At 44.5% G+C, this 16,367-nt stretch overlaps 1 protein-coding gene across 4 annotated transcripts in view; it reads left to right on the top strand.

The window, feature by feature from the left end:
* The window catches only part of BICDL1 (BICD family like cargo adaptor 1), a 57,053-nt gene that overhangs the window by 18,265 nt on the left and 22,421 nt on the right, over positions 1–16,367 (top strand). For 2 of the 4 annotated variants that reach the window (XM_033174939.1, XM_033174940.1), the window contains exons 3-4: positions 11,681–11,797; positions 14,258–14,269. In XM_033174939.1, the coding sequence (XP_033030830.1) occupies positions 11,681–11,797; positions 14,258–14,269 (129 nt within the window). The remainder of the gene's footprint in view (positions 1–11,680; positions 11,798–14,257; positions 14,270–16,367) is intronic. The other 2 variants (XR_004428165.1, XM_033174938.1) reach the window with 1 other exon arrangement.

Here is a 16,367-nt window from a genome sequence, read left to right on the forward strand (position 1 = left end):
CTGTGATCCTTAGCATGCCCTTTGGATAAAAATAAACACTGAAACCATTCTCTCCATAGACGCTCTGGCAGCCATGAAACAACAGGGCTGTTTCTGAAAGCCTTCTTGTAAACTCAATACCTGGTGTTTTTGGTTTGAGTATACAGGTGAAACTCGAAAAATTAGAATATCGTGGAAAAGTCCATTTATGTAAGCAATTGTTTTCATTAGCTGCTGGAGTTTAATATATGAGATAGACTCATGACATGCAAAGCGAGATATGTCAAGCCTTTGCTTGTTATCATTGTGATGATTATGGCGTCCAGCTGATGAAAACCCCAAAGTTGAGATTGTTAATATGGGGTTCTCATCAGCTGTACGTCATAATCATCACAATTATAACAAATAAAGGCTTGACATATCTCGCTTTGCATGTCCTGAGTCTATCTCGTATATTAGTTTCACCTTTTAAGTTGAATTACTGAAAGAAATGAACCTTTCCACGATATTCTAATTTTTCGAGTTTCACCTGTATATTCCACTATCTTCCGCGTGCTTGGCAATCCACAAAAGGCTGTTCAACGAACAGCTTACATTGCAAGTAATCCTGTTTTAAAATAGCTTTAACACACAGTCGGGGGTTATTATGGAACAGTGAGGCTATGTCCCCCAGTGGAATTGGTTCAGTGGTTTGTTTTTCTTTCACAAGAAACAAGATGGTTGGGTTTACCTGTGGCCTGGATGCCATGAGCGGCACACTGTGTAGCCATGGAGGCTGGTCCACTGCGAAAAATGGGGCACTGCCCCACCAACCTCAGTCCCACTTGACTACCTTTTTGCTTACAACCAGGCCAGGGTTTAGCCTTGGCCACCAGCTTCCTTCTCCGTAGTCTCAGCATTTCCTCTGTAGAACTCAGCAGGGTGGAGACAAGAATGCCTTGGCTCTGTCTGCCATTGTCTCTGGCCCTACCGACTGCCGGCCTTCCAATCTTCCACTCTACCAGTCCCACTGGGCACCACCCATTATGGGGGGGAAACTACTTTGAACACTTGTTTGGGGCCCCCAGCATTATCACTCGTGGGTCTGGCTGTGGCACAGGCCGATATCACACAAGAGTTGCTAAATGCCGTCATGTGGGTGGTGCAACTAGGAACCTACATTGGCTTGAATGGGTTATCACAGTGCCTTCTACTTTCCCAACAATCGGCAAATTAAAATACTGTACACAAGCGGCAAATTAAAATACTGCCTGAGAGGCTCAAGTGTACTATTCCTGTCTTGTGGGGAAATTGCCGTTATTTATTTATAATCTCACTTTCCCGATAAAATGTTCCACGGCAGATCACCCCGCGCTCCTAAATTGCAACAAAAGGCAAATCAATAATCAGCAGTGATAGTTTTAAAAGGAAGATGGACAATCGATGGCTTAAACCCAAGGTTTCACACGCCAATAGAATTAAAATTAAGAGATCAGGATGCTTCGTAAAATACCTGTCTAAACGAAGAGCTTCAGCGAGTAGCAGAAGGCTGCTGGGGAGTGAGGCAAATCTAGGATGTCTGTGTCTCCTGCTTTCCTCTGTTTGAAAGGCTACCTGGTCCCAAGGTTTTTTTTTTTTTTTTTTTAAGATGAGGAGTCCTAAGAAGGGAGAACAGGAAGTGGTCTTGGAGCTGCTCATAAGTATCTTGCACTCAGACATTCAAAATTTGGTAGAATGCATAGAACAGCCTTCACAGAATATCATAATGCATAATGCAAGATGGAGTTGTTCCGCCTGGCCTTTGGGCTGGACTCAGTCTGACCCCCCCCCTTTCATTTTTTTTTAAAAAAGTTTTTTTTAATGGAACCCCTTATATGGGATTTTGTATATAAATTTTCCCTCGGCTCTTTTTGCTGGCCCATGTAGGACCAGCATATATAGTCGGCCCCGGTGAATATTTGACGTTTTCTCCCCTTATGATCTTGATTTATGGGCTACCACTAAAACGAGGCTGCATTTTAAGCTGCATTTTAAACTGTATTTTAACCTATATTTTAATCAACGGTTTGTTTGTTTTGTTTTAAATGTTTTTACTGTATTTTATATTTGGTGTTAGCTGCCCTGAGCCTGGTCTTGGTCGGGGAGGGTGGGGTATAAATAAAATTGTATTATTATTATTATTATTATTATTATTATTATTAATGTTACAGCAGTGTTTTTCAACCTTTTTTGGGCAAAGGCACACTTGTTTCATGAAAAAAATCACGAGGCACACCACCATTAGAAAATGTTAAAAAATTTAACTCTGTGCCTATATTGACTATATATAAAGTAATTCTCTTGAATAGGAATCAAATAAACACAATTTTTCCCACAGCACACCAGGCAACATCTCGCGGCACACTAGTGTGCCACGGAACAGTGGTTGAAAAACACTGTGTTACAGTATATGTCCCAATTTTCATAGGAACAACAGAAGCTATCTTATACCGAGGCAGTCTCTTGGTCCATGTAGCTCAGTATTTTTTACACATTGGCAGGGGCTCTCCAGAGTTTCAGGCAGGGGACACCCCCAACCCTACTTGGAGAGGATGGGGATTGAATTTTCTGCATGCAAAGAAGATGCTCTACCATTGAACTATGGCCTTTCCTATAAATGTTTATATAGCAAAAGGTAGATATCTCCGTCCCAGGCTGTATGGGCATTAAAAATCAGAGCGGTGACTCCCCTGAAGACTTCAATGATCAGGCAAGGATATAAGGAATCAGGCAGCCCTTGAGGTATCCTGGAACCAAGTTGTTAATGGCCTTGTAAATTTCATACACACATACATAATTTTATTCGTATGCTGCCTTTCCATAGTTAAAACCATTCTCAAGGGGGCTTACAACATGAACAAAAGACATAATTACCGGCATAACAAAATGGCCATAAACAATATGTAAAACATCAAAAAGTAAATACAGTCATACCTCTGGTTGCAAACGGGATCCGTTCCGGAGCCCCGTTCGCAACATGAGCAGCGCGCAACCTGAAGTGCCGCGCCTGCGCATATGCGCGACACGATTCGGCACTTCTGCGCATGCGCAAACCGCCAAACACAGAAGTAACCCGTTCTAGTACTTCCAGGTTTGGTGTGTTCATAACTCGTGACGAACGCAACACTCAGCATTCCTATCTAGAGGTATTAAAACTACATCAAAACATCAGTCATTAAAAACTTCCCTAAACACAACCAAATTAAACAATTTCCACATAAATCGTAACAAGATCTAAAATGAAGTTGCAGAAAAAATCAAAAAACAGCAGCAACCCTGCCTGCAACAAAACCCTGAAACAATACCCCAATCCAATAGTTTATTCAGCAGCTTCAGCTTTCGTAGCTGGAGTCAGTCCGGGCCTCTCCCTCCAAAGCCAGGTGGGAAAAGGCCTGCAAGGCAGGGAGCAGGTCTTCCATGGCTCACCGCCAAGATGGTAAAAGAACCTTGATACCTGGCCTGGTAGTGTACATCCTATATCTATATCTAAGCTTGATGAAAATGGGAACAGAGATTCTTCTTTAAGGTGTCAGAGGACAGATGGTAGATGGCTTAGACGTAGCCCTGTATCAGGACCATAATCTTATTAACTCTGAGTCTGCACAGACCTGCACACTCGCACTGGCATCTACACAAGAAGCAAACAGATGGTCACTTAGCTCATCATGACACATGGCACTCTCTCTCTCCCCCACCTGCCTGCAGTACAGCAAACAAAGCTACTGAGGTCACTTGTGCATAAGCCACTTTCCTGGGGTCAGAGTGATGCTCTTTTCCAGTCCCCACGCCTTGCCCTCCTTAGTAGCACAGCGAACATCCTCAGTTCTTGCGGCAATGCATTTTTGTTGCCAGCAGGGGGAGCACTGTATGCACACCAATTTAAGAAGCACAGGTCACACTCCACACCATTTTAAAAAAATAATATATTTTTATTCAATTTCAACAAATTAAAAAAAGGATTACGACATACTTACATTCACAGAGTTAATATACCTCATCACAATTTATGACACAAATAAAAATTTAACTTTCCAAACCTTCCTCACGTTTACATGGCTTTCTCAAATCCCTCTTTGTTGAATTTCATTATATTACATCTTTTGCAGTTTTCCAACTTCATTATTAAGCTTTAAAAATCCTCGAAATTAACCTTCTTTTTAACAACATCTATTTCTATTACCCTAATTTCCAATTTTACTATTTTCATTTTAAACCTTGGCCTCAATTTACTTCCAAAATCTTTCAAATTTTCAAATATTACAATATTTTTTCAGTACAGTATACTTTAAATTTACTCCAATCTTCTGCCACCATCTCCTCCTTCTGTTCTCGGACCCGTCCAGTCATTTCGGCCAGTTCCATATTGTCCAACATCTTCATTTGCCATTCTTCTATTGTTGGAATGTCCTGTGTTTTCCAGTTTTTGGCAAGCAATAGTCTCGCAGCTGTCGTAGCATACAGAAAAAAATATTCTATCTTTTTTAGACAGTTCTTCACCAATTATTCCAAGTAGAAAGGCTTCTGGTTTTTTGATGTATTTAAAAAAAAAATTCAACTCATTATATATCGTTTCCCAGAAGTCTTTTACCTTTGGACAAGTCCACCACACCATATATTTAAGCACTCTTTTACCACTTCATCAGTTGTAAAGGTAAAGGTAAAGAGATCCCTGACCATTAGGTCCAGTCGCGGAGGGAGCCAGCATACAGCTTCCGGGTCATGTGGCTAGCATGACTAAGCCGCTTTCTGGAGAACCAGAGCAGCGCACGGAAACGCCGTTTACCTTCCCGCCAGAGCAGTACCTATTTATCTACTTGCACTTTGACATGCTTTTGAACTGCTAGGTTGGCAGGAGCTGGGACCGAGCAACGGGAACTCACCCCGTCACAAGGATTTGAACCGCCGACCTTCTGATCGGCAAGCCCTAGGCTCTGTGGTTTAACCCACAGCGCCACCTGCGTCCCTCATCAGTTGTGGTGTCCTCCAAAGAATGCTGGGAACTGTAGTTTGTTAAGAACACTGGGAACCGTAGCTCTGTGAGAGTTCTAACAACTCTCAGCACCTGTAGCAAACTACAATTCCCAGGATTCCTTGGGGGAAGCTATTTTATCTATCTATCTATCAACAGCGGGTGGCACTGTGGTCTAAACCACAGAGCCTAGGGCTTGCCGATCAGAAGGTCGGCGGTTCGAATCCCCACGATTGGGTGAGCTCCTGTTGTTCAGTCCCAGTTCCTGCCCACCTAGCAGTTCGAAAGCACGTCAAAGTGCAAGGAGATAAATAGGTACCGCTCTGGCTGAGTGCCACAACCCCAGAGTCATCCGTGACTGGACCTAACGGTTAGGGGTACCTTTACCTTTACTTATACTTTGATGTTAGCCGCCCTGAGCACGGTTTGGCCGGGCAGGGCGGGATATAAATAAAATAAAATAATAATAATAATAATAATAATAATAATAATAATAATAATAATAAATTATCTCCAGAAAGGATAAATGGAAGAGAAAGTTCAGACAATACTGAGCGAGGTCACTTCCGGATGACCTCCATATTGAGTATTCACCTTGATTTGCTTGCACAAAGTTTGTGGGGAGTTTATGCGACATCAGCTGTTTTTTTGAGCGGCCATCCTGATTTGTTTGTGGGACAGTTGTGCCAAGCATTTGTTTATCCCGCTCTTTCCTGTCACTTTCCCTACTGCAGCAAAGCATCCTATGTTTGTGGGCAGGAGGTGGGAATTAGTTCCGGCAAGGGAAATAGTAGTACCCCCAGGATTCTGAATCTTTTTCAGCTCAAGGGCTGTACAGTATTCCCTTCTGAACAGCCTTCCGGGACCACATGCCAGTGGCAGGAGGAGCCAGGGGCAAAAGTAGGCAGAACATTGAATGTAAATTATTGTTATTGTTATTATTATTATTATTATTTTATTTTATTTGTACCCCGCCCATCTGGCTAGGTCCCCCAAGCCACTCTGGGCAGCTTCCAACAAATATTGTTGTTGTTCAGTCGTGTCTGACTCTTCGTGACCCCATGGACCAGAGCACGCCAGGCACGCCTATCCTTCACTGCCTCTCGCAGTTTGGCCAAACTCATGCTAGTCGCTTCGCGAACACTGTGCAACCATCTCATCCTCTGTCGTCCCCTTCTCCTTGTGCCCTCCATCTTTCCCAACATCAGGGTCTTTTCTAGGGAGTCTTCTCTTCTCATGAGGTGGCCAAAGTACTGGAGCCTCAGCTTCAGGATCTGTCCTTCTAGTGAGCACTCAGGGCTGATTTCTTTGAGAATGGATAGGTTTGATCTTCTTGCAGTCCATGGGACTCTCAAGAGTCTCCTCCAGCACCATAATTCAAAAGCATCAATTCTTCGGCGATCAGCCTTCTTGATGGTCCAGCTCTCACTTCCGTACATTACTACTGGGAAAACCATAGCTTTAACTATACGGACCTTTGTCGGCAAGGTGATGTCTTTGCTTTTTAAGATGCTGTCTAGGTTTGTCATTGCTTTTCTCCCAAGAAGCAGGCGTCTTCTAATTTCGTGACTGCTGTCACCATCTGCAGTGATCATGGAACCCAAGAAAGTGAAATCTCTCACTGCCTCCATTTCTTCCCCTTCTATTTGCCAGGAGGTGATGGGACCAGTGGCCATGATCTTAGTTTTTTTGATGTTGAGCTTCAGACCATATCTTGCGCTTTCCTCTTTCACCCTCATTAAAAGGTTCTTTAATTCCTCCTCACTTTCTGCCATCAAGGTAGTATCATCAGCATATCTGAGGTTGTTGATATTTTTTCCGGCAATCTTAATTCTGGTTTGGGATTCATCCAGTCCAGCCTTTCGCATGATGAATTCTGCATATAAGTTAAATAAGCAGGGAGACAATATACAGCCTTGTCGTACTCCTTTCCCAATTTTGAACCAATCAGTTGTTCCATATCCAGTTCTAACTGTAGCTTCTTGTCCCCCATAGAGATTTCTCAGGAGACAAATGAGGTGATCCGGCACTCCCATTTCTTTAAGAACTTGCCATAGTTTGCTGTGGTCGACACAGTCAAATGCTTTTGCGTAGTCAATGAAGCAGAAGTAGATGTTTTTCTGGAACTCTCTAGCTTTCTCCATAATCCAGCGCATGTTTGCAATTTGGTCTCTGGTTCCTCTGCCCCTTCGAAATCCAGCTTGCACTTCTGGGAGTTCTCGGTCCACATACTGCTTAAGCCTGCCTTGTAGAATTTTAAGCATAACCTTGCTAGCATGTGAAATGAGTGCAATTGTGCGGTAGTTGGAGCATTCTTTGGCACTGCCCTTCTTTGGGATTGGGATGTAGACTGATCTTCTCCAATCCTCTGGCCACTGCTGAGTTTTCCAAACTTGTTGGCATATTGAGTGTAGCACCTTAACAGCATCATCTTTTAAAATTTTAAATAGTTCAGCTGGAATATCATCACTTCCACTGGCCTTGTTGTTAGCGAGGCTTTCTAAGGCCCATTTGACTTCACTCTCCAGGATGTCTGGCTCAAGGTCAGCAACCACATTACCTGGGGTGTATGAGATCTCCATATCTTTCTGGTATAATTCTTCTGTGTATTCTTGCCACCTCTTCTTGATGTCTTCTGCTTCTGTTAGGTCCTTTCCACTTTTGTCCTTAATTGTGGTAATCTTTGTACGAAATGTTCCTTTCATATCTCCAATTTTCTTGAACAAATCTCTGGTTTTTCCCATTCTGTTATTTTCCTCTATTTCTTTGCATTGCTCGTTTAGAAAGGCCCTCTTGTCTCTCCTTGCTATTCTTTGGAAATCTGCATTCAATTTCCTGTATCTTTCATGATCTCCCTCGCATTTTGCTTGCCTTCTCTCCCCCGCTATTTGTAAGGCCTCCTTGGACAGCCACTGTGCTTTCTTGCATTTCTTTTTCATTGGGATGGTTTTCGTTGCTGTCTCCTGTATAATGTTACGAGCCTCCATCCACAGTTCTTCAGGCACTCTATCCACCAAATCTAAATCCTTAAACCTGTTCTTCACTTCAACTGTGTATTCATAAGGAATTCGATTTAGATTGTATCTTACTGGCCCAGTGGTTTTTCCTACTTTCTTCAGTTTAAGCTGGAATTTTGCTATAAGAAGCTGATGATCTGAGCCACAGTCAGCTCCAGGTCTTGTTTTTGCTGACTGTATAGAGCTTCTCCATATTTGGCTGCAGAGAATATAATCAATCTGATTTCGATGTTGCCCATCTGGTGATGTCCATGTGTAGAGTCGTCTCTTGTGTTGTTGGAAAAGAGTGTTTGTGATGACCAGCTTGTTCTCTTGACAGAACTCTATTAGCCTTTGCCCTGCTTCATTTTGAACTCCAAGGCCAAACTTGCCAGTTGTTCCTTTTATCTCTTGACTCCCTACTTTAGCATTCCAATCCCCTATAATGAGAAGAACATCCTTCTTTGGTGTCATTTCTATAAGGTGTTGTAAGTCTTCATAGAATTGATCAATTTCAGTTTCTTCAGCACTGGTAGTTGGTGCATAAACTTGGATTACTGTGATGTTAAAAGGTCTGCCTTGGATTCGCATCGAGATCATTCTATCATTTTTGAAATTACATCCCAGTACAGCTTTCGCCACTCTTTTGTTGACTATGAGGGCCACTCCATTTCTTTTACGGGATTCCTGCCCACAGTAGTAGATATGATAGTCATCCGAACTGAATTCGCCCATTCCTGTCCATTTTAGTTCACTGATGCCTAGGATGTCAATGTTTATTCTTGCCATCTCACTTTTTACCACATCCAGCTTACCAAGGTTCATGGTTCTTACATTCCAGGTTCCTATGCAATACTTTTCTTTACAGCATTGGACTTTCCTTTCGCTTCCAGGCATATCCGCAACCAAGCGTCCTTTCGGCTTTGGCCCAGCCGCTTCATCAGCTCTGGATCTACTTGTACTTGTCCTCCGCTCTTCCCCAGTAGCATGTTGGACGCCTTCCGACCTGAGGGGCTCATCTTCCAGCGTCATATCTTTTATATGCCTGTTGTCTTTGTCCATGGAGTTTTCTTGGCAGGGATACTGGAGTGGGTTGCCAGTTCCTACTCCAGGTGGATCACGTTTGGTCCAAACTCTCTACTATGACCTGTCCATCTTGACCTGTCCATAGCTTCCCTGAGTAATTCAAGCCCCTTCGCCACGACAAGGCAGTGATCCATGAAGGGGCAACAAATATTAAAATACATTAAAATGTCACAGATTAAGAACTTCTACTTTCGTGCTGTAGGCTGATTTCCACGCACTCTCACACGCCCTTCAGCTAGTCAAAAACACTAAAGGAGGTGTGTTTTTGCAAATTGGGGCAAGTGGGGGAGTAATGAGGACCCTCATGCCTGAGGTTCTCCCCACCTGCTGTACCAGATAAAAAGTGTAAACTTTGAACCTGATGGTCTCAGCTGAAATGTTACCTCAGCTATAAACGCACTGGGTAGCCTTCTGCAGCCATGAGGCTGGTTCCACGTTTGATGAGGGAATGCCTTTTCTTTAAAATATATAGCAGGCAACTCTTTTATCAATGAATGATTTCAAATGCTCAAGCTTTCTCCTTCATTCAGCACATCTCCTTTTTAGTTGCTGGGAGATGGATGCCTCTGCCGCTAACCGAGGTCTATTTTTACATTTTGCAAAACAGAATGGTAATGATTTCCTTTGGGAACATCCTAGGGCAATTTGTGAATAAATGGAACCAATTCCTGGTCTCACTTTTTGTTTCCTCTTTAAAAAAAGCAACACCAGCCCTGTGGGAAAGTGGCTATCCCCGAAGCTTTATTCCTGTGAACCTCCAGTATTGGGGGACCTTGTTGCTTCTGCACTCCGAGGCAGAGCTGCCAACCTTCCTTTTTTTTTTTTTTTTTGCATTGGGAAACGGCCATATCTGTCAACTTTCCCTTATTTTGCAATGGGAAACGGTGCTGGAATAAGGGAATTTACCGCAAAAAAGGGAAAGTTGCCAACTATGCTCCGAGGTGGAAGACATTTCTCCACATGTGTTTATCAAATGTGATTGGTTGTTTAAGTGCCTGATGCAGATGTGAGGAAGCTTAAGCCCTCCAAATGTTGTTGAACTACAACTCCCACCACCCCTGGCCATTGACCACACTTGCTGGTGCTGATGGGAATTGTAGTTCAGCAATACCTTGAGGGTCAGAGGTTCCCCACACCTCGTCTGATGCACAGTTAGAGCTAGACAGACCCAATGTCAAACTGAAATTAGGATGCAACCCTGTACTTTAGATCAGTCGGCCAAGGGACCTTAGAATTTGGAAGACACTTCCATTACAGTAGGAACGGGGAATCTATGGCACTACAACTCCCACCTACTGTATCCTATGCTTGCTGGGGCTGAGGGCATTTGGAGAGCTACAGGTTCTCCGCCTGCTCCATCACAAGTTATGCTGTTCTCTTTTTGTCCTCTAGTGGTATTGTTTAGGTGACTTACCCCAACTACATGTACCTGCTTTGAGTACGGATCTGAAAGTTCACCTGTTTACAGCTATAAGATTTTTGATCATTGCCTAATGGAAGAGCATTAATTCTCCATCTATAGCAGCACATATTGATAAGGTGTAGTAAGTTCTAGCATCTGGTGGAATTACTTATTTAAGCACATCGTGAATCCCAGTTGTATTTTTGGAAATGCTAACCTGGTGGAACATGGGATTTGCGTGGACAGGCAGAGTCCCCCAAACCCCAGGCGACCCCTGAGTGGAATAATGACACAAGACAACGTGCTATGGGATTAAAATTGACCACAACTTTATTAAGATTCAGATTTAGGCTCAGGCATTGGGTGTTTATCCTTCCCAGCCCCCAGGTTATCCAGATGTGTGGGGATTGGGCTGGCTCTGGAGAACATATGTTCAAGCAGAGAGCCCCCCCCCATTCGCCATCACTGGGGGGGGGCAATGACAACCTCTTGGCGTATGGTCAATGCCCCCCCCAGACCCCTTTAACTGGAACCCTGGAATCACAGCTGCACTGGGGGCGTGGGGTCACCGCCCCATGCCCCCCCCATTTAGGAAGATGACTAAAGGATTCCACCCAAGGCCTGTAACCGCCAAAGTTGTGGTGTTTTGCTACGGGAAAGGCGAAACCTGCCAATGCAGGGAAATTCCTTTCCAGCCCTTCAACAGTGGCCTTGACATAGCAGCGCCTGCGTACCTGTGGAGAAGAGGCTAACCTGTAAAATTAAGAGTTAATTGAGGGAGTGGAGGGTGGGAGAAGCTCTGGAGTCCGACTGCCTGCCGTTTCCCCAGGTAAGCTACGCCTTCTATTGTGTGGGCTGGATGGTCCCTCCCCTTAGCTTGCCAATCCCCCTGGCAACACCTCCCCCAGGCGGGATTGGACGCTGGCTGAGGTAGGCAGAGACCACAGGTATCCAGCCTGGGGAAGGTGACGCCAGTCCGAAATGGCAGGAGCCGCTTTGGGGTCAAAGGGGGCTGCACACAACCATGCAAAAATCGCACCCCATTTAATGTGGGGAACGGTCATTGCCACTGTCTTACATGAAGCTGCCCAGCCATGATGGCAGAGCCATTCTGCCAGCAGAGGGACACCAATGTTGAGTGGGAAGACCAAAACAAGGCAGAGTTCTGCATTAAATCTGTTTGTGCCTTCGATTATTTATTTATTGCCCAGCACTTCCCATCTTTTGCAGGCATCGGAGGTGGAAAAACAGCTCTCTATGCAGGTTCATGTCCTCCAAGAGGACTTCAGGGAGAAGAAGTCATCGACCAGCCAGCACATCATACGACTCGAGAGCCTTCAAGCAGAGGTGAGTCATTCCCCTCCCTTCCACGGCTGGAATGGTCTCTATGGCAGCGGTAGAGAAGCTGGAGGGGAAGGTCCATAGCAAAATGGCAGAGGGTCCTAGGTTCGGTTCCCAATGGCATCTCCAGGTAGGGCTGGGAAGAGCCGCTGCCAGTCAGTGTGGACAGTACTGAGCTAGATGGATCCACTGGTCTTACTCAGTATAAGGCAGCTTCCTATGCTCCTATGTTGGCCCAAAGGCTGCAGGCAAACACACATGCCCTACCCTGACATACTTCCTCTACCCATCTAAGAATTGGACTATACTCCTCTAAAATTGTTTGCTTTATCTGCAGAGTGTCTGTGTGTGTGTATAAGGGTGAGAGAGAGATATGCGGTGGTGCAGGGAGGGAGGGGGTACTATGTGATCCTCCAAACACCTCCCACCATTAGTTTCAGCCCCTGATTGATTTCCCCCTGAAGTAATATGGTCTTCAATAGGGGGGAGAAATCATCTACCAACCTTGGCCTATGGTCCATTTTGCAAGGATTCCAGAAATGGCAAGGCCACCATTGCAATTAAGACCAATTATGCATTCAGCACAATTAAATGGTGAAGCTTGTCCTGGAATGTTTCATGTCAGCCTTGCCAGCAGGGGTTCAATAACTCCCTTTACATAGAATGATGGGGAATAGCGTAAGTAGACAGACTGAATCTTCCTTCTTGACCACTTAGAGTTGGAGTTTTCATGAATGTACAGGGAGTATTTTTAGCTGGGGGGGAAGTATTCAGACATCCAGCCCGCTGCTTTCTGGATTGTGAGGGCACATCCACACCATACATTTAAAGCCCATTGGTTCCCCCCACCACAACCACCACAGCAAGGAAACATGGGAACTGTAGTCAAAACAAAATAAAATAAAAAATTCCTTCCAGTAGCACCTTAGAGACCAACTAAGTTAGTTCTTGGTATGAGCTTTCGTGTGCATGCACACTTCTTCAGATACACACGAAAGCTCATACCAAGAACTAACTTAGTTGGTCTCTAAGGTGCTACTGGAAGGAATTTTTTATTTTGTTTTGGCTATGGCAGACCAACACGGCTACCTACCTGCAATGGGAACTGTAGTTTGTTAAGGGTGCTGGAAGTGTAGCTTTGTGAAGGATAAAAAATACAGTTCCTATTCTTTGGGGATTGCCACATGCTTTCGATGTGTGTTGAATGTGCTTTAAACATAAGGTGTGGATGTGACTAGAAGTCAATTCTTGCTCCTTGGGCAAAATTCTCCAGATTTCCACTTTAATTCATGTTTCTAGACCTTTTGGTTATTGAAATAACATATGGTGTGGGCAAATATAAAATATCGGCTCAAAGAACCCAGGGGCTGGATCAATGCAACTTTGAGCAGGAACAGAAGCTTCTGTTTTTCTCTCTTCTCTTTTAGCTTCATTTGGGGCCCCAGATCCTGCCCACCATGTTGAGACTCCTGTTTTCCCAAAGACCCATGTCTTTTTTCTTTTCTGTCCTTGTCTTTCTTCCCTTTCCCTCTTACTAAACAAAACAAAAAAAAAGCTACAAAACCTTCCAATATTGCAGCAAGGTGAAATGAAGTGGATAAATATTTGTTGCGGTCTTGCATAGATTACTCCACTTGTTCCGGGAGCTCTGGGTGTGAGTGCCTGTCATTTCTAGCATAGAATTATTTCCCCACTCTTCCTGGGGCAGCAAAAAATGTCTCTTTGGCTTGCCCTACTTGACCTCCTGGCCAAGTACCGGTAGGTTGGCCATCATTGGCTTAAATGCAAAGATGGCTTTGTCTATAATTTGTGCTTTGTACCGCAATTGCACCCACAGTGGTGCTCAGTTGAAGTCACTGATCAGTATACGTATTTGCTGTTTTGTGCCGAAGGAAAGTTGTGCAAGCAAATGCACAGGCAGGTTGCTGGTAGCTTTGTGTAAGTGGCTTCTGCTAGTGCAACATTGTAAAGGTAAAGGGACCCCTGACCATTAGGTCCAGTCGCGGACGACTCTGGGGTTGTGGTGCTCATCTCGCTTTACAGGCCGAGGGAGCCGGCGTTGGTCCGCAGACAGCTTCCGGGTCATGTGGCCAGCGTGACAAAGCCGCTTCTGGCGAACCAGAGCAGCGCACGGAAACGCCGTTAGTGCAGCATTGTACAACATTAAAACTCAACATCTGCTACTACAATTGCCCTTGCTGAGAATGTTAGACTCCAATAGCATCTAGAGGGCTACAGGCTCCCCCCACCCCACTCTGTATGTGTGTATATATAGGTGTGTGTGTGTGTGTGTGTGTGTGTGTGTGTGTATGGTTGGAGGGCTGGGATAAGGATTTTGTTTTTTTGTTATAGAAAAGGTTTCCCCTTCCCATGTTGAGCTTTTAGATTTCTTGGTTTCTCCTCGTCAATCCTGACTTGTCCCCTTTCTCTCCTTCCCCGTTCCCTTCCTACTTGACTGTGGAGCAGCAAATCCTTGAAGTAAGTACAGAAGTGGTCCTAGGGTCTGAAATGCATGTCCACCGGCCTCCACTTCTTGCATGCCATGCTTGTGATGCTCTTCGTGTCTCTAGCTCACGGGGTTCTTGGCTTCCTCCATCATCTTCCTTGTCTCTGCTGGTCTGCAATAAGAGTTGGGGAGTTGGTACCATCAATGGAGGCTGGTCCATTAGGGCAAATGGGGTACTGCTTGCAAATCTCAGTCTACCTTCAGCCAACTCCCATCTGCCTGGCTTCTGACTTGTATCCAGTCCAGGGGGTGGCACTGCCTATCAGCTTCCTCCTCCTCCTTAGTCTCAATGTTGCCCCCATAGAACTCAGCAGGGGGAAGGATGGGGACAAAACTAGAATTGGTTGGCTCTACCTCTCATTGACTCTAGCACCACCTACTGTTGGTCTCCTAGCCTGCTGCCCCACCAGTCCCAATGGGCACCAGCCACCACTGGGTACAATCATTCATTGGTAAAGGATGCTTCAATCATACTGGATTTTGACATATGCATTGTTTTTAAGTCTTGGTATTTGTGTTGATATTTCTCTCTTCCTTAAGACCTTAAGACAATGGCGGGGAAACCCAGGGACCTCAAGATGTTGCTTGACTCCCTGACCATTGATCATGCTGGCTGCTGGGGGTAATGAGAGTTGAAATCCAGTAACATCTGGCTGGTCACAGGTTCCCACCCCTGCCATTAAAAATTGCCAGGCTGGATCAAGCTATTTCATATATCTTTTTATACATAGTTTTCTTTGTTGTTTAGTCGTGTTCAACTCTCCGTGACCCCATGAACCAGAGCATGCCTTGGAAACTCTCACTTTCTTCTCAAAGCTTCTCCTTTTTCTTATGTCCATGGAGTTTTCTTGGCAAAATACTGGAGTGGTTTGCCAGTTCCTTCTCCAGGTGGATCACATTTAGCCTATGACCTGTCCGTCTTGGGTGGCCCTGCACGGCATAGCTCATAGCTTCTTGGAGTTATTCAAGCCCCTTCAATCCATGAAGGGGACATAGTTTTCTAGATCTCTATAATATTCCCCCCTTACTTGCCTTCTTTCAAAACAAAAAAGCCCCAAACATGGTAGCCTTTCCTCATAGGATCATTTTGATTGCCCTTTTCTAAACCTTTTTTCTCTTTTTGAGATGCGATTACCAGAATTGTACACCAGTACCTCGGTTTACGAACTTAAACCATTCCAGAAGTCCGTTCTTGAACCAAAACCATTCTTAAACTGCTTTCTCTGATGAGGCCTCCTGCCGCTGGTTCCCTTCCACCGTTCGGCTTCCGTTCGTAGACCGAGGTAAAGTTCGGAAACCGGAACACTACTTCCGATTTAGCGGAGTTCGTAAACCGAATAGTTCGTAAACAGGACTGTTTGTAAACCAAGGTACCGCTGTAATGGAGAACCTCTATTCCAGAGGTCTCCTTAGGCCCTGCGGGGGACCTAATTTGGCCTCTAAGACCACCACCCCCAAGTTGCATCTCTCTTTCCCACACTGTTGCAAACTGGGAGCTTTAAGTGCCCTCTTAATAGTTCCTTGGTGAGGAGAGGCTTGAATCCGGCAACAAATGCATGTCTCACTCGGATTGGTTCTACTTGGGAGCTGCTCATCAGTGATGACGTCAAATCCCACCTCCTTTGCCTGTGTGCTTTGAAATCAAACCACGCTGGCAAAAGAAAATGCTTCCACTGATGTTGTGGTGATGTGAGATGGTTGATGGTTGCACGGCCCGCCCCCCCCCCCTGCTGTACACAGTATTCCAAGTGTGGTCACACCATAAAATAGAAATTATCTAATTTGCAATTTCATACACCACTTTTCATTGTCTTAAGTCTCAAAAGTGGCTTACAATGATAAAAAAAGAAAACGTTCAAAATTTAAAATATCAGTTCAACCTAATTCTCAGAAATTGGAAATCTCAGAAATTTAAACATAAAACATACAATTTTTTTCTTTAAAAAATCAAAACATCATTCATAATTCAAAGACCTCCTGAAATAAAACAGTTTTAACTAGACATCTAAAACGCAGCTCATTTCATTTTTGATCCTGTTCCTAATGATCCCTAACATGGAATATGCCTTT

The sequence above is a fragment of the Lacerta agilis genome, chromosome 17, assembly GCF_009819535.1.
Source record: "Lacerta agilis isolate rLacAgi1 chromosome 17, rLacAgi1.pri, whole genome shotgun sequence".
NCBI classification, from domain to species: Eukaryota; Metazoa; Chordata; class Lepidosauria; order Squamata; family Lacertidae; genus Lacerta; species Lacerta agilis.